The 22,987-nt window shown below is 43.2% G+C and overlaps 1 protein-coding gene across 1 annotated transcript in view; it reads right to left on the reverse strand.

The window, feature by feature from the left end:
• LOC115086780 (F-box only protein 28-like) overlaps positions 1–22,987 on the reverse strand; it is a 78,335-nt gene that overhangs the window by 48,238 nt on the left and 7,110 nt on the right. Inside the window, exon 2 of the mRNA XM_029593099.1 lies at positions 19,007–19,116. Within this exon, the coding sequence (XP_029448959.1) occupies positions 19,007–19,116 (110 nt within the window). The remainder of the gene's footprint in view (positions 1–19,006; positions 19,117–22,987) is intronic.

Consider the following 22,987-nt stretch of genomic DNA (forward strand, 5'->3'; position numbering starts at 1 on the left):
GAAACAAGTCAACTTTATCATCAGTTCTGGCCCAATCTCTCTCTAAAGTCAGAGCAGCAATTCCAGACATGCAGCATTGGATTCTGAAGAAATACAGTATTTCAATCTAAAAATCACATTCCATTTAGAACAGTAAACTGGATTTTAACCTCAAGGTAAGCAACTAGTTCTCTTTTCCTTTCAACCCTCAAAAACTGCAGATAATTTGATTCTTTTCTTGCAGCATGATAGGAAAGGTATTTATGAAAAACATTAGATTTATTTCATCTACATTTCGTTTCCCCAAGTGGCAAGCCTAGCAAAAATGCAATCAGTACCATAGAGAATTTTAATTTAAAAAAAAAATGTCAAACAGAAGAACACAATAATAGGTTAAAGCTGTATGGCCCATATACAGTACATAAGAAAGCATGTCCGTTTACCTGTAAACAGAGTTCTCTGCAGACAGCAGGATGAACCAGCCATAATGCCTGGGTGACATCATCCAAACAGCACCAACATGGACCCAACTCAGAGCTCAGAAGTCTTACTGAGCATGTGCAGGAGTTCCTGTGTATAGTAACTGTCTCATGGGTCTCTGCCTGAGCTTAAGCTTCAGCAAGTTAGCTGACTCTCCAGAGAGGCAGATGAGCATTTATGTATAGCTGATTCACCTTAAGGAGAACCCTATTGTAACATTTGGCTGCCATGGGCAGCCTCACTCAGCACAGGATGCTGCTGGATCTTCGCCATGGTGGGGACACTGCCAACACCTTTGCTGTTACATCACACTGCTGCCTGATGCTAAACATGGCTTCTATTAAGCACAGATTCTTAAAGGCCCTGTGGCGGAAACTTGGCCATGGCACCTTCTGATGATGTCACCCCACCAGGCCATGTAAACCTCTCAACACTGTGTAGTCGGTGTCTCAGGAACAGATTCTTCTGCCATATTTAACCGCCTGCAGTACGTGTTGATCTAATCCTAATCCTGCCTGCTTGCCTGCTCCTGCCTTCTTCCAGGCCAGCCTGCCCAGTTCCTGCCTTGCTAATTCCAGCCTGCACAGCCTTGCCCAGCCTCACCTCCCACCTGCCTCTGAGCTACCTTCTCCCTCCTTGGACTAACCTCTTGTGCTCAGACATTGCCTGGAACCTGACTACAGCCTGTTTCTTGACCTTGTCTGCTTGCTTCTGGGACCCTCGCCTAAGCCCTGCCAGCCTCCCAACCCAAAGGCTCAATGCGCGGGGGAAGAAGCTGGGATAGGTGACGCCCAGATCAGGTCCCTGTTCGAGCGACTCTGCCTTCTGTCGGTGAGGGTTCAGCTGGGTCACCAGTTGGGTACATCAATCTCACCGCAGCTCAAGGGCTCACACACCGTGACACCTATTTACAGGCATACAAATTGACTTTCTCCACTGAAAAAGAGGATTAAAATCAGGCGTAACACATGCGAGTCCCAAGCTGAGGGTTGCATTGCAGAGCAATCATTTAAAGGCCAACCTGGCTCCCCCCATCCCATGTGGAGCGTGGACTATTAGGTAAACAGGCTGCCCAGAACTACTTGTTCAAAGTTACTATCTATCTCTTTGGGACATATTGTCCAGACTGTAGGGAGACGTGAAGATGTGGACAGACAATCAAGTAGGATTTCATATTTTCAACTTATTTAAAAACTTTTCTATACCGTCATTTAGTAATGCACCATCACAACGGTTTGGGGTGCCAATACATTTTCGGTTACATAGTTCAATAATATACTTTAAATGGAAAGTGGGTAGGGGTTTCTATTTATATGATTATTAGGATAATCATATATGTTTATACTGTCTTTCTAATTTAATACTTAATTATGAGCAAAATAATAAAGTAAGCAATTCTGCTTTTTTTCCTTATTTAGGTGACTTTCAGCTGTGTGTATGTGTTCTTATTCAATGACCTCACTGTGAAAGGCTTTTTTGAAGAGCCATGTTTTTAAGCTTTTTTTTTTTTTTTTTTTTTTTTTTAAAGAGTTTTGAATCTTTCATTAGTCTTAATTCGAGTGGTAATGTGTTCCATAATAATGGCCCTGCCAAAGATAGTGCTCTCTCTCTAACTTGGGTCAACTGTTTTTACTGAGGGTATGGTTAGTAGAGCTTTACTGGCCGATCTGAGATTTCTCTGGGGGACATGCAATCGTAGTGCAGTGTTTAGCCAGTCGGCATTTTCGTCATTGATTAGTGCATAGTGTTTTAAATTGCACTCTTTGTTCTATTGGGAGCCAGTGTAAATCCACAAGTGTTTGGGTGAGCTCTCAAAATCTATCTGTAAGCCAGTGAGCATTTAATAATGTGCTATACAGGCCTCTAGTCAATTGGACAGTTCTTTTAGCAACTGCCAATTTGTTTGGACCAAAGGACAAACCACCAAGAAGTTTGGATTGTAAAGTCGAGTCCTCTTCATGTAAAATGCCTGGGCTATCATACACTTCAAGAAGTAGAAAGCCCAATCTTTGTGCACATGATCTTGTGGGAAAAAATAATAATAAAAACGCAGGTATGATGAAAATTAAAACCAGAGCCTGTAAATTTGCCGACTTTTCGTGCTGAAGTGACTGCAACCATCTTCCAGGTAAAAATCTTCACATACACAGACTTGAGAAGTTGAAGAGAAGTTTCATGAGTTGAGCTAAGACTATGCTGAGGACTCAAGGAACTAGGAGGCTTACTGATCGGAGGTTTAGGATACCATAGTCCTTTCACGATTATCCATTTCAATATTAAAAATGTTTCACCTATAACAAATGTACTAGGCAAATTACAAGATTATAACAAAAACAGCAGTTACAAATAAAGCACATACCATAAAACAAATAAAGCAAAATACACAGAACAGGAAACCAACACAAAAAAATAAAAATTAGCTGGTACAAATCTTGAAACAAGAGAGCCTTCAAGCATTTACAGAACCTAAGTAATGTTCTCCTCAACCTGCAAAGCATCAAGCAACACATTCCATCAAGCTGGACCAACAAGAAAGAAAGCCCACCACTTGGTTTCCTGATTTTATGGAGAGTAAAGCCAACAAGAATTTATTCGAGGACCACAAAGTGCAAGAGGGCATCAGCTTTTAGGGCTTTAAAGACTAGGCACGTGACAGTGTTTTAAGGTGGGAACGTGGACCCCAACATAAAAGGAATCAAGATAGTCTAAGGCAGAAAGAAGAAAGGCCCGAACAATAGTGCAGAAGTCTGCAGAATTCACAATTTATAACAATCGGCATGGAGAATCTGTTGAATCTGGGGCTTAGGGGAGAGAGAGCTGTCAAATAAAAAGCCCAGATTCCAGACAGTCTTCAAACTGGATAACAGTGCCAAGTGCTGGAAAACTATTTATCCAACCAGAATGTTAATTATCAGCATTCCTCACAAAACAGATTGCCTCCGTTTTAGAAACATTTCACATGAAATAATGCTGGCATAGCCAAGAGTTAATAACTAACAGACTACTGGAAACATGTTGCAAAATAGACATAAATTATCCCTCACTGGAAAGAATAGCTTAATACCAGCATAAATTCAGAACAGGACATCTTGTTGATCAAGGACAGAACAAAGCAGCCTCAGACGAACATTAGAAAGAGCCGGTGATAAGACCGATCCCTGCGGTATCCTGGCTTGTGCCAAATACAATAGAATAGAAGAGAGACCTGGTGCCCTCTAGCCTCCAGGTAAGATTTAAACCAAGCAAACAATACCTCAGATTCCAAGGTGCCAGAGACGTTCCAAAATGATTGGGAGACAAAGGCCGAGGAAAATGTCAAGAAATACAGTACCTACAGCCCCACCACTATCAAGCTCTTGCAGTAGATAATTAGTCATGGATACCAGCAAGGTCTCTGTGCTATGGGTTTTAGGCAAACCACACTGAAAAGGGTACAGTACCTCATCTTTCAAAAAAAAAAAAAAAAGACCCAACCAACTGAGAGTATATCGCCTTTTCTAATTATTTACTCATAGTAGACAGATTAGAAGTCTGTAGATAGCTAGCAGGGTTATCATACTTACTCACTACACTCTCCAAAAAGTCTCCCATACCTCAGAGACCAATGGAAATGGAAGAGGAGGTACAACCTCATGGGCAAAGCAGACCAGAATCCAGTTTTTATAATTGGCAACAAAATCTGCACTAAATAAATATTGGACCCCTGGGTGAATACACAAATCTCTTTAACCCTAGAGGGGGCAATCTTTTGCTGTACAGTGGACAAAATATGTGAAGTGGTGCATCCCAGCCAATTCTTGTGTCAACTAGAACCATTCAAATTCAGAAAGAAAAAAAAAAAAAAAAAAAGCAAAATCCCCGATCTCAAAATGGCAGCTGAAATGGAGATCTTATGGAGATGGAGGGCGTGCCCATTGCTGTACAGCGAGTGCATAAGGTGGGCTCTTTGAAGGAAAACGCTCATCCACAGCTGGAAATAGCAAAAATACTGAATTATGGACAATGAAAGTCAAGATAATGCAGGCTTATAAGCATAAAAGGCCCTCAAATATGAAGAAAAGCAGCTTCTGATTTTCAATTATTTTTCCAATAATGTAACTGAATCCTGAAAAAAAGCAAGTTTGCTTACCGTAAACGGTGTTTCCGTAGATAGCAGGATGAATCACCCATGCTGTCTGGGAGTGCACGCAAGCAGAAGTATGCGGAGTTTCCTCAGTGAGTCACAGAGCTTTGACTCTGTGCAGCTGCGCAGTTGTCTTCCCGCACGATTCCCCTCTTCTTCTCAGTTTCTTTGTAGCCAAGTGAGAGGTAATAATTAAGTGTCCTTCGTGGGGCTGTCTAGGGAGGAGGGAGGGATTGCATGGTTAATTCATCCTATCTACGGAAACACCGTTTACGGTAAGCAAACTTGCTTTTTTCCTGTCGATAGCAGAGCTGAATTAGCCATGCTGTCTGGGAGTCCCAAGCTCCCGGGTTGTGTCCATTTGGTAAGTCTTGAAGGTCAGGACAGCAACCCATAGTGTAGTAGACAGTCTCATCGGTTTTGAAGAGTCGACAAGACTGCTGTGCCCAGCGCTGCATCGGAGGTCGCTTGCTGTTGTAGACAATAGTGTGACGTGAAGGTATGATTGGAGGACCAAGTTGCCTCTTTGCAGATATCCAGTAATGGAACCTTGTTCAAGTGGGCAACTGATGCTGCGGTGGCGCGTATTTGGTGCACCTGAGGCTTCTTGTGAAGTTTGATTGATCGTTTGTTGTAACAAAAAAGAATGCTTTGTGATAACCATCTGGTGATGGTTTTCTTAGAGACGGGTTGACCAGGATCATTTGGATTAAATGAAAGAAAGAACTGAGAAGGTCTTATAGGAGATTGAGTCCTCTGTTTATAGTAAGCCAGAGCCCGTTTACAGTCCAGTGAGTGGAGAAGTTTCTCTCGATCATTGTGATGAGGCCTTGGCATGAAAATGGGCAGAGTGAAGGTTTGAATGAGATGAAAAGCTGAGACCACCATGGGAAGGAAGGTGGGATGAGGACGAAGAGAATTCTCGTGGTAGAATTCTAAGTAAGGAGAGTAGTGAACTAAAGCTTGTAACTCACTTACCCTTCTAGCTGATGTGATAGCAACCAGGAATACTGTTTTCTATGTCAGGTATTTAATGTGGCTTGTGTCTAAAGGCTCAAAGGGAGGCAGCATTAGCTACTCCAAGACAATGTTCAGGTCCCATGGTACAGGTGGCTTTGTCACCAGCTGTCTGAGGAGAAGCATGCCCTTCATTAATCTAGAAATCAAAGGATGGTTAGAGATGGGTAGGCATTTATGAGAGTGATGAAAACCTGCAAGAGCACTGATATGTACCCAAACTGACGTAGTGGTCAGACCCGCTTGGTAAAGCGTATGAAGATATTCCAGTAATTGGATGGCGGTGGAGGAGAACTGATCTAGGTTCCATGGCTTACACTACATCTGATAGCGATGCCATTTGCCAGCATAGTTACGTCTGGTTGAAGGCTTCCTGGATGCAATAAGGATATCTTCCAACTGCGAAGGTAGGCCAAGGTGGTTTAATATTTGCCTTTTAATCTCCATGCCACCAGATGGAGGGATTGATGCATTGGATGGAGGAGGGAACCTCCTTCCTGTGTTAAAAACTGCATATGGTTCTCCAGCGGAATCTGTGGGCATATGAAAAGTCACATGAGATACGCATACCATGTTGTGTCGGCCACGCTGGAGCTATTTCTGAATTGTCCTTGATATTAGCGGAATGGGAGGGTAGGCATATAGTAAGCCTGTCATCCATGGGATGAGGAAGGCATCCAGGGGGTACTGAAGTTTGCTGAGAGAAATGGAGCAAAAGATCCGTATCTGCCAGTTGCTTTTCATGGCAAAGAGGTCGATTGTTGGGAAGCCCCACATCTCGATTTGAAGTCAATTCATGTGGGTGAAAAACTCTGCTCCTGCGATCCGCCGTGACGTTATCTGGACCCAGCAAGTAGGTGGCCTGGAGGGATACATTGGTTGCATTCACCCAATGGAGTATCCGGAGTGCTTCCCGACAGAGTGTCCATGAACCGGACCCTCCTTATTTATGTAAAACATGGCGACTTGGTTGTCTGTGTACACCATGAGACGTTTTCCTTGGACCTGAGAAGAGAAGGTCTGAAGCGCCCTCCAGATTGCGCAAAACTCTAGGAGATTGATTTGGTACGTGGATTCTTGTGGAGACCAAAATTCCTGAGTTTTGAGGTCGTCGAGATGGACTCCCCAACCTCTCCTGGAGGCATCTGTTGTGAGCGTTAGCTGATGAAGGGGCAACCGGAAGGGAGCTCCTGAGGATAAGTTGGAGGGAGAGAGCCACCACTGAATGTCTGCTTTCATTGGTTTGGTGAGTTGAACCTTGGAGTTGAGGGGCTGCAGGAACTGTGCCCATTGAGTTTTGAGGCCCCATTGTAAACAGTGCATGTGCAGTCTCGTGTGGGGAACTGCATGGATGGCTGCCGCCATGTGGCTTCCAACAAAGGCCAATCCAGGCTACAAGAACCTGGCAAGTACCCGAAAACTAAGTCTATTTCATGTTACCGTTGCTAGTAATAGCAGTGGTTATTTTCTAAGTCAACTTGATTAATAGCAGGTAATGGACTTCTCCTCCAAGAACGTATCCAAACCTTTTTTAAACCCAGCTACACTAACTGCACTAACCACATCCCCTGGCAATAAATTCCAGAGCTTAATTGTGCATTGAGTGAAAGAACTTTCTCTGATTAGTCTTAAATGTGCAACATGCTAACTTCATCACGTGCCCCCTAGTCCTTCTATTATCCGAAAGAGTAAATAACTGGTTCAAGGAGCTCTCATGATTTTAAAGACCTCCATCATATCCCCCCCTCAGCCGTCTCTTCTCCAAGCTGAACAGCCTTTCCCTCATAGGGGAGCTGTTCCATCCCCTTTATCATTTTGGTTGCCCTTCTCTGTACCTTCTCCGTTGCAACTATATATATATATATATTTTATTTTTTTTTAACTGCTGTTATACAATCATTTGTACAAGCATTAAAAGTAAGGAACAAATCAAACCAACATGCAAACAGCGATTTTCAAAAGACATTGTTCACACCCCCCCCCTTTCCCGATCATGCTATTCAGCAAACAATAAGTGCTTATTTATTATTGGTACAAAATATATCATAGAACTATGGTGAAATACAGAATGGTTCAAATCAATAGAAAATGGCTAGGAGAATTAAGTAGACGAAGAAAATTACAAGCGTCTCCATGAGATATATGCTTTCCAGATAGGAGAAAATTTGGCGAGGTGATGGTATTTAATAGCAGTCAAACAATAGAGTGCAAACCCTGTGAAAACAATTCAGCAGCTCAGAAGATGTCAGAGGCAAAGGCCTCTTCCAATTTGCAACTATTTCCATTTTAGCAGCTGTACAGACCTGTTGAATGAGAATTTGATTGTGGGGTGTTATTGTATCTTCAAAAATACAAAGAAGTGCTTGTTCCTTTGTGAGATGAATCGGAAAGTCAAGTATCTCTGACAGGATCCTGGAAACATACCGCCATAATGATTGGATGAGAGTACAGTCCCACCATAGGTGTAAATACGTGCCCAGTTGATAACAGTTTCGCCAGCAGTGGGGATCATTAGAGGCACAAAAATGATGCAGACAGGTAGGAGTTAGATGCCAGCGGTAAAGTAGCTTGTAGTTAGCTTCTATAATCCGAGCCGAAATGGAACCTTGTAAAAGTTGCATAAATAGATTCCCATTCTTCCTCAGAGAACGATTTACCCAGATCGTGCTCCCAAGCCACAAGATGTGAAGGTTTGTTTGGCGGGCGAGCCACCAATAGCTGGTAGATTTTAGAAATCAGACCTTTAGACAAGTCAGGGTGGGTACAGTAGCCCTCGAATAAGGATCTCTTATGAGATAGTAGATTTCGTGAGTGGATCTGGTGGACAAAATGTCAGAGTTGCATGTATGGTAGGAACTCTGCCTTGGTGAGATTATAATCCTCCTGGAGCTTAGTGAAAGAAATAAAGGATCCTTGAGTATAGAGGTGAGAGATTGCGTAATACCCTGAGATTTCCAAGTGAGATAAGCTGATTTGGGAAGGCCAGGGGCAAATGTCTGATTATAAAATAAAGATGACTGATAAAAGTAATCCACCTCCCCCACCAGCGATCGTTTCCATAATCACCATCCATTAAGGGTGTGTCTGGTGCATGGGGGACATCGGTCCCCAGGTATTGCTCGGCTGCCATTTCAGAACCACAAGAGGCATATCTGGCAGGCAACTCTGTTCTATCAATGTCCAAGGTCTGACATCATTAGTCCTGTGCCAATCTATGACAGGACGAATCTGTGCAGCTGCATGGTACCAAGTAAGATTAGGAAGTCCTAAGCCACCACGGGTTTTAGATTGGGAAAAAAAAAGAGTTGCTCTAGTTTCCACAGAAAATGAAGTAGTTTCTTCTGCCACATTTGTAGTGTTACATTGCTAACAGGGATAGGCAAAGTTTGAAAGAGATACAATAACCGTGGAAGTACATTCATTTTTAATGTTGCCAAACGGCCCAGCCAAGTTAAGGGAAGAGAATTCCACCTGATTAGGTCCTGATCAAGACTCTGGATTAGGGGAGTATAATTAAGTTGGAACAGATCAGAGATCTGCTTTCCAAGATACACCCCCAGGTACTTAAGCTTCGTAGACACCCATTTGAAGGGGTGGGAGAGCTGAAGTTGAGAAACCAACTGGGATGGGCAAGAAATATTTAAAATCTCTGACTTGTCCCAATTGATTTTAAAGCCTGATACAGCGCTATAGCGGGCAAGGTCCATTTCAATCTCTTATAAAGAGATAGAGGGATGAAATGGAGCAATGACTAAACTGTAAACAAGATATCATCCGCAAACAGCGATAATTTATATTGCTGGAAGCGGAGAGAAAAGCCGAATATTTTGGGATTGTTGCGTTTATGGATGGCTAGATGTTCAAGGAAAATAGCAAAAAGAATTGGGGAGAGCAGACACCCCTGTCTGGTTCCCTGTTGAATCTTGAAGGGAGGTGAGTATTGACCGTTTATTTTTAGGCAGGCTGTAGGAGAGTTGTATAGCGCTTGTAACCAATTTTGAAATGGGGCCCCAAAATCCATAATGGTAAGGATGCGAAATAGAAAAGGCCAGTGTACCATATCGAAGGCCTTTTTGGCATCAATGGCCAGGAGATGATGATCTGATGATTGTTGGGTGATACCCCATAGAATGTTTATGATTTTCTGTAAGTTGTCCCTAGCAATGCGGCCCGGGATAAAGCCCACTTGGTCGGGATGAACAATTTGGGCTATGAATCAGTTTAATCTATCTGCTAAGATTCTGGCAAGTAACTTAAGATCGAAATTAATCAGAGACATGGGCCGAAAACATGCACATAGAGCAGGATCTCTGCCTGGTTTAGCAATAATAGTAATGCCTGCTTTATTCGAGTCTGATAATAGGGAACCCCCTTTGTGTAGGTAAAGTATTTTTGGATATGGGAAACCATAAAAGGTCCAAAGGCTTTATAAAATTATGTCGTAAGGCCATCGGGTCCTGGAGCCTTGCCAACTTTAAGAGTCTTAATGGTCAAGAGAATCTCTGTGGTTGTGATTTCTGCGTTAAGCAAATCACGCATGTCTTCAGAGAGATTTATTTATTAAGAACATAAGAACATAAGAATATGCCATACTGGGTCAGACCAAGGGTCCATCAAGCCCAGCATCCTGTTTCCAACAGTGGCCAATCCAGGCCATAAGAACCTGGCAAGTACCCAAAAACTAAGTCTATTCCATGTTACCATTGCTAATGGCAGTGGCTATTCTCTAGGTGAACTTAATAGCAGGTAATGGACTTCTCCTCCAAATGCTTGGAGTGCATGATGGCAGTCAAAAAGTCAAACAATGTTAGGAATTATTTGGAAAGGAATAGAGAACAAAACTGAGAATATAACAACTTTATATAGATTCATGATGCATCTGCACCTGGAGTATTATGTGCAGTTCTGTTCGCCCCCATTTCAAAAAAGACAGAGTGGACACAGAAAAGGCAGAGAGAAGGGTGACGAAAATGATAAAGGGGATGGAGAGAGGCTAAACAGATTGGGACCCTTTAGCTTGGAAGAGACAACAGAGGGGGTAAGATTGAAGTTTAAAACATCTTGAGTGGGGTACAACAAGTAAATATGAACATTACTTATCCTTTCAAAACACCACTAGGACTGTTCATTGGATCCTTAATACAGCTGGTACATTCGAAAACTAATTGAGAAGCAAAAAGGATGCATACTTAACCAGTTTATTTGCAGAATAATATTGATTAGTATATTTAGGAGACTTCATAAGGCATTCATGCCTACTTGAAAGGTGAGTCTCTTGGACAAATACTATGTCTGAAGATGAGACTCCCAATTCTTCATAGAAAAAGGATAGTTTTTGTGGGGAGTTTAAGTCTTTAGCATTAATTGAGAGAAGTTTTAAACCCGTCATTACTGAGGTTTTTCTGGAAAAGCTGCAAGCAGGAAAAAACCTCCAGTCTCATTGCTCAATATCCATAAACAGGGTCTGCCCATGCCTTCAGTGAGTGTATACACAGACAGGTAAAGAATAATAAGTATGAAAGCTGATACCAACGTCCTGAAGACAGGGTATAAAATCATACTTAGCCAAAAAAGAAAAATACTGTAAGTTACAAAAGTTAGACAGATATAGTTTGTGCCTCATAATGATAGCATGAGTCCCCTGGGGAGTTAGAGTATCCCCTACTATGGTAAGTGAGCTTACAGAACCCTCCATGTAAGCTTGCACCCTTTCCTATGTGGGGGGGTGTGAATGACACTCGCAGGAGGTGAATCTCTCCCCCTTCTCCCATTTGTGAATACAACAGATTAGAACGTAGTATACAACAAACATGTAAACATTAGGCTATATATAAAAGTAAACATTGCAAACATGGTAATTATGTAGGAAAGTAACTAGAATGCCTCACAACGCATCAAAACTGTTTTTTGGTGCACAGATTATTAGTGAAATTAATCTCCACTATTGCCCTAGATGGTAAGCTGATAAATTTCAGGCAGGACCTTGGCTGCTTGCAGAACTGCCAGATTGACTGCGCAGTCTACTGTTTCTTTTGCCTACACACTGCCAGGCAGGGAATGGTAGTCGGGGAGATAGCCCCCTGGGAGCTGGTGAAACCATATTTAGTAAGTGTGGGCAGCACTTCAGTGGGGTACAGGGCCTTGTAATTTGGGCCTTCCAGCATGAAAGAGATTCCAAATGGGTGTAGCCACTGATACTTAACATTTTTTGTGCGAAGAAATGTAGTAATTTCTCTAAAAGACTGTCTGCTCTGCAGGGTAGCTGTTGAGAGATCCGGGAAAATGGCGATGGTGCTTCCCTCCCAGGACCACGCGTTGCAGGCTCTGGCTGCTGTGGCTATCATTTCTTTTACTGAACAATCGTTAAAACAGACTATTATGTCCCTGGTACGATTGGGTAGTGGAGCCTTAAGAGCCCGATGTGCCCGGTCAAGCTTTATCTCCGGGGGAGTAAAGTTTTCTGAGTTGTGAGTGGTAGCGAGCATGTGTTGACAAAACTGCTGAATAAGAGCTGCACAGTTTTCAGTGGTCACAGCCTCTGGAAACCCCCGAAATCGGAGATTACGCCGGCGAGAGCGGTTTTCAAGGTCAGCTAGTTTGGTAACCAGCTGAGACATCTCAGCCCGCAGTGCTTCATATGCACTTGTGTTGGTGTTCGTTAGGTCTGCCTGGCTATCGATGCGCCCATCTAGTTCATCAACACGATGCCCCATACAGGTCAGATCCTCCCGCATCTCCTGTGTGTGCCAAAAGCTCCTGATGGTAGGATTTAATATCAGCGCGAATATTGGGGAACCATTCGCGGAATTCCGCCCTTGACGGGTGGTCGGATTCCGGAGCTCAGCACCATGCTTTAAAGCATCAGGGCTTTGAGCCCACGAATCGGCGCCATCTTGGGCCTCAGCGTCGCCGTCAGCGTGATCATCGAGCGCGCGTTTCCCTTCTTTAGTGAATGAGAAGCGATGCAAATCAATGTTTTTCTTTTTGGTTGCCATGTCGGGATACTTATCTGTATACCCAAAAGAATTAGAGTGCGATTTGACGCGCTGATTAGGTAGATGTTTGTTGATTGTACGGGAGTCTGTGGGAGCTCTAGAGTTAAGCGGCCATTGCTACTCGTGACGTCATGGTCCCCAACTATATCTTTTTTGAGATGCTGCGACCAGAATTGTACACAGTTGGTGGCATAAGCTGACGACTGTGCTGCTCTTTCCCCTGTTCTTGCTTTACCTGTTTCTTCCATTGGAATGCCACCAAAAAGGAAATGTGTGAGTTTATCCCTCTTCGACTCCTCTTTCCGTGCAGTGAATCATCCCAGAGTTTGTGTCAACTGCTCCACCACTGCGAGCTGAGTCTTGTTGGCGATACGGGTTGAGGAGCCCCCACCTTTGCCTGGGAAGGTGTCACTCAGCCCGCCGGAGTCTTTTACCCAACCACCGGTGGCATTTCATGAAGATGGGTACTTGATTTCATCTGTGGCGCCTGTGCGGGGAACCACCGGCATATTCTCTGCTTCAAAGTCTGTGTTGCCTTCTGTTTGTGGGAGCACGGTGGAGAGTATGATCCTGGGCCGAATTTGACTGTAGTGGATCAGGCGGCAGAGTTTTCAGGCTCAGTAGAGGGAGAGTCCTCCCCTTCTCGGGCTTTTTTGATTCTATCTAAACCGCCCATCGTGACCCTCAATGTTCTATGGGACCTGATGGCTAACACCCCAATCAGCGCAAAAGCATTCAAATAAGGTGGAAACTATCTCCCAGAGTTTAAATTCCCTTGCATGTGATCACCAAAGAATTTTATCTGATCATACTGGGACTCTTCAAACTTTGGAGGATGAAATAAAAGATGTGCGTGCAGTGAATGCTAGGATGATTCGTGAGCAAGATTTCCTCAAAAGAAGAATGGAAAATATGGAAAAATAATCTTAGACATTTAAATCTAAGGCTAATTAACTTTCCCAAAATAATGGGTGAATTGCCCTCTGTTACTTTAAGGAAATACTTGGACATTTATGGCTCTCTGAAGATCAAATTCCTGCTTTCAATAAAGCTTACATTTTTACTCATAAATCCCGCACTGGTTTGTCAACCTGCTGTGGACTTTGAGAACTTATCTGCTTTTCTGGGAGTCATCTAACATCAAAGTTACAGAAAGATCAACTTTAATATATCGAGCATGATATATCCTCGATAATGAGAAATTATTTTTCTAATATTAGGTACAATAGTTAGAATTTACCCTGATTTGGCTAAGGCTGCAAAGGAAAGGCAGAAGGTTTTTCTCACGAGACAAGAGGTACAGGGTATTGGTGCCGCTCTTCTTTTGCGAAACCATTGATTAAAATGAATGCCAATATCTATATTTTCTTTGCTCCACATCAACTAAGGAGTTTCCTGGACTCTAGACATGGGAATGTTTTCTCAGGAACTTAAGATAAGCGGGTGATCAATCTGATCAATTATTCTTTGGAGTGGCTTTTACACTAATTCGCCTTTTCCACAGTTTATAAACTTTAAAATGATTTTCCTTATTTTCTCCTCTGTTTGCCTGGCTCCCTCTATATCTTATTACTTTAGATAAAGAAATGAAAATTTTTTTCCTATTATATTTGTTTTATTTCTTGATTTGTTTCTTTTCTTTTGTCTCTCTCATGTTTGTATTTTTCAAAAACCGTTTAAAAAAAAAAAAGTATAAGGAGGAAGCTACTTTGTGTTCGCAGAGTCTGTCATCTTCTTGTGTGATGAGAGTTAGACATCTCTAATGGATATCACACTTGCTACAGCCAGTCTGGTGCTATGATTATCACGCTCATCTGTCCTGAAGGGCCTTCTGAAAAGTCATTGGCAGAAATGCATATAGAGTAGATCGGCACTCCAATCTAGCAGAAAAGCAGTGGAAGCCAACCTATAGATACTCAGATGCATAGCGAAGAACCTTGAGCTTCCTGTTGTACTCAAAAGGTAAACGTGTTGATCACCAACATTTCCTAATGCCTCAACAAGTCATCTGCAACTCCTAGATTCAAAGACCACTCATATATAGCTATAGCACTCTGCTGAGACAGTCTGCCAACATATTCCAGATTCCTAATGGGTGTTGCAATGACTGGCTCATGACCAGATTCAGAGGGCCTCTGCACAGAAAGCAAACAATCCTGTGTTCCTTTCTTGTTTACACAGAACCTGGCCACCTGAATCAATATTCTCTTGCCTGACAGCAAATGAGAAAGTCCTTAAGGCATAATGGATGGCTAGGAACCTTCATTTTACTACTAAAGCATTTTTCAGTGTTTTTATTTTATTTTTCCTGAGAATTTATCTATTACAACAAGAACAAAAATGATGAGCCTTTTTCCACAGATTTCTCCCATTTTGGCTGTAACAAGCACTGATAAATTCCCAGGAAAAAATAAAAACTGAAACCAACAGATGGGCCCTACAGATGGCTCATAGCATTAGATGGTTGATTTGCAGGTGACTGTCTATCAGGGACCACATCCCTTGGGTCCATGCAGCACTGGTGTGCACTCCCCACCCCCTGGAGCAGATGTCAGACAGGGACACTTGATATATCAGGACACATCATGAGATGATATCCATCATTGAAGAGACACTTACATCCTAGGGGTTACAGAGATTTAGTGGTATACTGGCCTCAGAGGGTCTCTATTGAAGGCCCCACATGTGCAGATGAGTCAGATCACATGCACTGCTGCAGCCATGTGACCTAGAAGAAGAAAGATTGACCTTGTTCACATACAGTCTTGCTATACAAGGGCCTCACTAGGCCTATTAAGATTCTGACTGACAGGATGAAACACTGTCTCCTGAAGCAGGTTCCTATGAAATGTATCTTTTGGGATAGAACCAAGTGTGAGTTGGAAAACAGACTAGGAACCCCAAAGGCTGGAAAAGCCAGACAGTTGTGCTGAAGAATTCTAGTACTCTTGCCAGAGACAGGCCAGTCACCAATGAATCGTCCAAATATGGGAATATATAGACTCCCTGCCAATGAAGCTGTGTAGCTATGATCAAGGCATTTTGTGAACACACCCCGAGCTGCTGTGAGACCAAACGGAAGTACTTTGTATTGGTAGTGCGTACTTCACCACAAACCCGAGGAACATGTTTGATGAGCAGAGGGAATGATGATGCGTGCATAAGCATTTTTCAGATCCAGAGTGCACATCCTATCCTTTGGCTGAATGAAAGGAAGAATCGTATGGAAGTACTGTAGTTCATCTTGAACCTCTCTTGGATCAATTTGTTCAGTTTCCATAAATCCAGGATAGACCTCAATCCTCCTGACTTCTTGGGGATAAGTATTGAGGCATAGACCCCTGACCATAGTGAACTGGAACAAGCTCAATCACCTTCTGCTGAAGGAGAGACGTTAGCTGCAGTTGCGCATCAGATGGGACAGAAATAGACTGAAGTCTGCTGAGAGAGTAGAGTGAAAGAAATGCAAGTGATATCCATATTCCATAATCTTAAGAACCCACTCGTCCTTGATGATGCGGACCCATTCTGGAAGGAAGGATTGTACCCTTCTCCCCACCAGAGACGGCAGAGCTCAAGGACATCATAAATGTGTTGGATTTTTGGCTGATGCTTAGCCCTCTGCCAGCACCTAATGTGGCAGATTAGGAAAAGCTTGATGATACTGAAAAGGACAGAAGGGACATCTCTGGAAAAATGGGCACTTGTAGGCAAAGTCCAGGCCATCTGGTAAGAGCTGACTAGTCTTCTGCTGCTGCAGACAATGACTGCACTAGATGATCGAATACATCTTCCCAGAAGTCATTCACTCAGCCACACAAGCCTCCTGGCTCCAACAGAGCTTCTGGCTGCAATATTAAAGGCTTCAGAGGTAGAATGGATGATATGCTTCTCACTTCTCTGCATCTTCTACAGCTTGTTGAAAATCCGCATGCCCAAGGTCCAATGACTCCATTAAAGGTTTCAGTTTTGGAACGCTCATGCAGGTATGGCACCATAGATTGCTGTGCAACAATTAGATCACAAAGCAAGGACACCTAGAAGACCTTCTTCCCAAATACATCCAACACCTTTGGATACTTTCCAAGAGGAGCATTAGAGTGATCCTTGGCGTGCCTCATCCATTTCAATGCAGACTCCACCACAAAGGAATGGTGCAGCAGTCAGACTGCACCGAAACACTGAGACCAGGACCCTATGGCTTCCAATCAATTTTCCCGGCTGCTAGAAGACATATTTGAGCCTGCCACAGTATCATTTACAGATTCTTAAAGAGAACAAGTATTGGGGTGGCTACAAAATCCCTCAGAGGCTGAAAAAATTGCAAACAAACCAAAAATATGCATTCTTGAGACCTGCTCTTCTTCACCTTGATGGAAAGCATCTTCACTAACTTGTTCAGAAAGCGAGAGTAGTGGAGATCTTCCAAAGATGTTATGCTGAAACAGGCGCAGCAGTGGATCTGGAGAAATCCCCATAAAATATTCCTCACCTGACCACAGAAAGATGCTTAATCAGGATCCTGATAAGGAGAGAGAAACAGGAAGGAACTCAGAGTGAGTAAACCCCACATACTTCTGATCCATGAAGCGATTCCCTCTGAGGTGGTGAATCTAACCCCTTAGGACATGGAATCACTCATAGCACCAGAAGTCCCCGAGGTGAGACCCTGTGAGGACCCAATGTGTGGGAAAAGCTCCTCCATCCTGGACAGGAGAGGGTCCAACTTCCCTCTTGTCTTCAGGGGTTAAGGAGGAAAAAGAAATTCACCAATTCAGATAGCTAGGCTCACAACAGCAGAGGAATCCTTTGCACTGTAGAAGCCACAGGTTCCGATGCATGTCCCACCGGCTGTGCTGATGCATCTCACTGACCAGTGCCTGGTTTGATCGTTGACCCCAACAGGGCCACTCTGTACCAAAGCCCTTACTTCCATGGTTGAAATATGCCTGCCTTTGTGCACCAAGCAGCTCTGCTCCGATGAGATTGAAGGCATCCTAGAATCCCCGGCCGAGGAGAATGACTGCGTCCTAGCATGCCAGCAAGCTCTCCATCAGAGAGACTAATGGCACACAGACTGGGCAGGTCTGGAGAGAATAAGTGACTTGGCACCATAGGGATCTTCTGTGCTATAAAGGAGGCAGGCACCTGCATTGAAGTGCTGGTTTCTTCAGCACCAAGGGAGACAGCCCCAGAAGGGATCCCTCACACTGCTTATGCACTCTTCTCGGTGCCTCATGCGGCCCCTACCATCTTCTGCGTCTTGCTGCTCCCTCGACTGTGGCAGATCCGAGATCCTTTCCTGATTTGTGGGAAGGAGAAGGAAGTCAAACTTTACATCGGCTTCTTGCACTAGCAAAACTTAACTCACTAACTTACTCTGGCACTATTTAGAATGGCCAACGGTTCTTTTCCTTCTTTGGGAGCCTACCCTGAGATATCAAACTCTTTAAAGCTGCTTTCTCAGAACCCAGAATGGGGTCGAGGTCACTGGACATCTCCTATAGCAGATATTGTTGGCTCATAGTAATGAAAAGTATAAAACCCAAGACTGCATTGCATTCTCTGTACTGTCCTACATCTAAAGGAGCCGATCACCATCTTACCATTAATAAGTGTAAACAGCAGCGTCACATACCGAGTCACTGTAATACAGTCAATCCTGTCACTTGCCAATTTCTTAAAATTAGTAGACAAACACAAAGCCAAATGGATGAAGAATTTTTCCAAGACTAAACAAAAAGGGTTAGGAAACACCCCCTCCCCCCAGGTTTTTAGGAGGATTCTCCTTTGGCTTGCAGCCCAGCTAGGCCCCCTTTTCTTCATCAGAGCGGGCAAGCTTTTTGTTTGAACAAGAATGAACAGAGATGTGGAGAGAGCTTGGAGAGGCAACGGGCAGAAGTCGAAAAAGAAACGTATCCAAGTCCGCACTAAAAATGCTCTTAAACTGAAAGCTTTCAGAACAAGCTTCGGTAGTAAGGAAAGCTGGCAATGCCTCTCATAGGGATGAGCTTTCCTTTCAATCTGGTGCACAAAACAAAACAAAAAAAAAAAAAGGAAGGAATGAAAATTGTTTTTGGCTGCAGTTTGAGTTTTTTGTACCAGCCAAAACCCAAACCTAATTTTTTCCTCAAAGGGCAAGTAAAAAACCACATTTCTTCCTTTTTGGGGAGAAGTTTGAAGTTACCTGTTGCAAGAACATCAAGAAAGCACAAGTCTAGGCCTGAACTTATAGGCAAATCCCAGCCGTCTGCACAAGAGCCAATCAGAAAGGGGAGGGGTTTCCATCGACTTTCCTTGAACAGGTTTGTTCACCAAGGACGTTTCCTAAAGAAAACCATTAAGCCTGTTGAGCCACTTACCTTACTGGTCCCGCTGAAGCGCAGAATTAGTTGTTGCAGGCTGTACTTACCTTGGGAGCTGTGCTTTGACCTGCTTCTGACACAAGTTGTGGTAGCGCTCCACCTTCAGAAATCCCTGATTCAGCATTCTCTGGCAGACCAGATCCATTCGCTTACAAACCTGGAGACAGCAAGGTGAGAGAAATAAAAATCCTCCGTCAAAGATAACCACCAACTCCCCATTACAGCGGTGGTACGGCCCGGGTGGCAGGACTGGGTCTCTTGCTCCTCAGCCTAGTTAAGCCTGCCCCATGAAGGCGATGCTCTAGGGCCTGGCGGGCAGAAAGAGTATTACTGCACCCCTTAAAAGTCAGGGCGTATGACACATGTGCAGTCTAAATTAGGAAGGGGCAAGGAGGCTCTCTCCCCCTTTTTCGGAGCAGGCAAGAGCCTGTGAGGGGGGAGGGGTAGTGATGAACTTTGCCTATCCCAGTCTATGAAACACTGACAAAAATGCCTCAGCACCCTCAACCCTCCCTTCTGATTATTCCACAACCTGCCAATGCTGCTGCCGTTTCGTAGTCAGAGATCCCTTCTGGATCCTATAGGAATGGGGAGGCAACATTAGAAGGCCAAAATAGGCAAACGGGTAAAAGGAGGACAATGCACACAGCTTCCCACAATAGTCCTCTGTAATTTTAAAGAGAAAGCATTTGAATATATATTTTTAAATCTCTTTCTTTCTAAGTCCACCATAATGGAGTTCGCAAATTGGGCTGCAGCGGTGCTGGCAGTCCGAGGCCCTGTGTAGTTCTAGTCCAGTCATGTGAAGCATGAATGCAGCACAGTAATCAGCAGCAAAGGGAGATAACATCAATCCACAAAGATATCACAATAAAAGGCAAAAACTGGACAAGCTAAGGCACAATCACACAAGCCAGAAGGTAATAAACCCGTGTCTGGAACATCAAGCCAGTATGGTTCTTACTCCATTGTTTGAAGAAGAGTTTCCACTACAGACAGCTAAAACTATTCACAAGTCCCAGAAACAGATAAACACTGGGATCACAATGCTGACAGAGAATCAAGGAGTCGTGATCACAGGGGTCATTCCAAAAAAATAATTCACACCATGGTAAGAACATAAGATGGGCCAGACCAAGTGTCTATCAGGCCCGGCTTCCTGTCTGACTGTGGCCAATCCAGATCCCAAAGAGTAGGTCCATTTCTTCTTACCCACTCCCAAGGATAAGCAGTGGCTTCCCCCAAGTCTACCTGGCTAATAATTAACTGTTTATGGATTTTGATTTGAGGAACTCATCCAAGCCGCTTTTAAATTCTGCTACGCTAGATGCCTTTACCACATCCTCCAGCAACAGATTCCGGCGCTTCATTGTACAGTGCGTGAAATAAAAATTTTCTCCTCCAATTTCTTTGAAATCTGCTACCCAGTTCATTCCATAAAGTGTCCCCTAGTCATTTGTACTATTTGAAAGAATACATAACTGTTCCCAATTTATCTTCTTTTATTGTGTGTTACGACGTACCCCATCCCAAACTTCAAAGGGAGCAGGTATTAAATGATTTTAAATAAATCTATCACTGTTCCACCCCACGCATGATTTTCTAAACATTTTATCATATCCCACCTGTCAACTCTTCTCCAAGCTGCACAGCCCTCATCTGTTTAGCTTCTCTTTATAAAAGACTCGTTCCACATCCCTGTATCATTTTTTGCTGCCTCGGTAAATTTTCTACATTTTTTTATTTTTTTTAAGATATGGGACAACCAGAAGTGCACGCAACACTCCAGGTGCAGTTCACCATGGATCGACAGAAGCATCATGATATTCTCAGTTTTACTGCAGTCTGCTTCAACGGCAATAGGTATCGGGGAATTGGACTCAACCACCAACAAGGACCCTCACTGATAGTCTGGGAAATTGATAGGTACGGGGGTAACCTGCACGGCACGGCAGATCCTACCAGAAGCTTGCGAGGCAGACTGGATGGACCATTTGGTCCTTTTCTGCCGTCATTTCTATGTTTCTATATTCTACATTCCTTTCCAAATCATTTCCAATATTTTATTTCCTTTTTTTTTTAAGCCACCTACGCACACTTAACTGAGATTTCAATGCATTGTCCACAATGAATTCGACATCCTTTTCCTGGATGACTCCTAATACAGAAAGCAGTATTGTGTATCTAATGTTAGGATTTTTTTTCCCCCCTATGTGCGTCACTTTGTGCTTGTCCACATAGATTCTATCTGCCATTTAAATGCTCAGTTCCCTATTCTAGTCAGGCCCACCTGTAGTTCTTCAACAGGCTTGTGCTTTACGGTAATTATTCTGAATATTTTTAGGTCATCTACCAATGCGATCACCTCACTCACTGCTCCTTTTGGTCCAAAAATAAACATCCATTCTAAAGACAAATCAGCTACTCCCATGGTGGATAACTGCTGCAATAAGAGTTACTTCGATGGTATCAAAGCCTCACTAGGATCTAATAATTACAGAACTGAATCAATTCCTGATCTGTATCTAACAGCAGAATATCGGTTATTGCTATAAGAGCAGCTTCAGCGCTACGGTACTTCACTCTGCAGCTCCTATCTCCTTACAACCCTTCCTCGTGAACTCCGCTCACCAGGCAAGTCCTATCTATGCCCTTCTCCTCTACCGCCAGTTCCCGAATCCATGCTTTCTACCTGGCTGCACAGTACGCTTGGAATGGATTGCCCAATTTGGTGCTTCATGCTCCCTTTTTTGTCTTATTCAAAAGACCAGTCTTAAAATCCACTTTCTCTCAGATTTTAAATTTAATCCCCTGATTAGCCCGTTTACAATCTTATTGATTTTAACCAGTTTAATAAATAAAAGGTTTTTTTGCACTTTTGTCTTAAGTTGTAAGCTCTACTGAGACCGGGGTTATCCCTTATATAGTTTTTGTACAACACTGTATACGTCAAGCAGCGCTACAGAAGTGATAAATAGTAGTAGTAGTCCCTAAATCTTGATTGCTGGGCATCTAAATAACCAAACCAACATTCCTGGAGTTGAAGTATTACCACCTTCTCTAAACTTTCACTCGAGAATGGGATATTCTAAAGAGGACAATAATTCTCCGATGACATTGCTGCTGTCACCCAAAACTATGAAAATTCATTAAAAACCTCACAAAAACCCTAAAACTCACTCTCCCTCTGGATTTATCATACATATATTTTGCAGTATTACTTTATAACTACGTTAGGAGTCACCAGCCAGGAAAAGGGTCTCAGAGTCCTTGTGAATACCTTGAAATCTTATGCTTAGTGCATGATGGCAGTCAAAAAGTCAAACAATGTTAGGAATTATTTGGAAAGGAATAGAGAACAAAACTGAGAATATAACAACTTTATATAGATTCATGATGCAACTGCCCCTGGAGTATTATGTGCAGTTCTGTTCGCCCCCATTTCAAAAAAGATAGAGTGGACACAGAAAAGGCACAGAGAAGGGTGACGAAAATGATAAAGGGGATGGAGAGAGGCTAAACAGATTGGGACCCTTTAGCTTGGAAGAGACAACAGAGGGGGTAAGATTGAAGTTTACAACATCTTGAGTGGGGTATAACAAGTAAATATGAATATTCCTTATCCTTTCAAAACACCACTAGGACTAGGGAACACGCCATGAAAATAACTGGCAGATTTAAAACAAATCATAGAAAGTATTTTTTTCACTTGGTACTCAGTGAAGCCATGGAACCGGTTGCCAGAGGATGTGGTCAAAAGTGGGCAGGACAAGTTCCTGAAGGAAGAGTCCATAAACAGTTATTAGCCAGGAAGACTTGGGAAAGCCAGCGCTTATCCCTGGGAATGAGAAACAAGAAACAGATCAACTATTGGGGATTTGCTGGACTGGCCACAGTCAGAGACAGAGTGCTGGGCTTGATGGACCTTTTTCTAACCCAGCATGGCCGTTCTTATATTCTTACAGCAAACACAAAGCCACATAGAGGAACCAGAGAGGAATTGGTTATAAAGGCTACAATACTGATTT

The sequence above is a fragment of the Rhinatrema bivittatum genome, chromosome 3 (genome assembly GCF_901001135.1).
Source record: "Rhinatrema bivittatum chromosome 3, aRhiBiv1.1, whole genome shotgun sequence".
NCBI classification, from domain to species: domain Eukaryota; kingdom Metazoa; phylum Chordata; class Amphibia; order Gymnophiona; family Rhinatrematidae; genus Rhinatrema; species Rhinatrema bivittatum.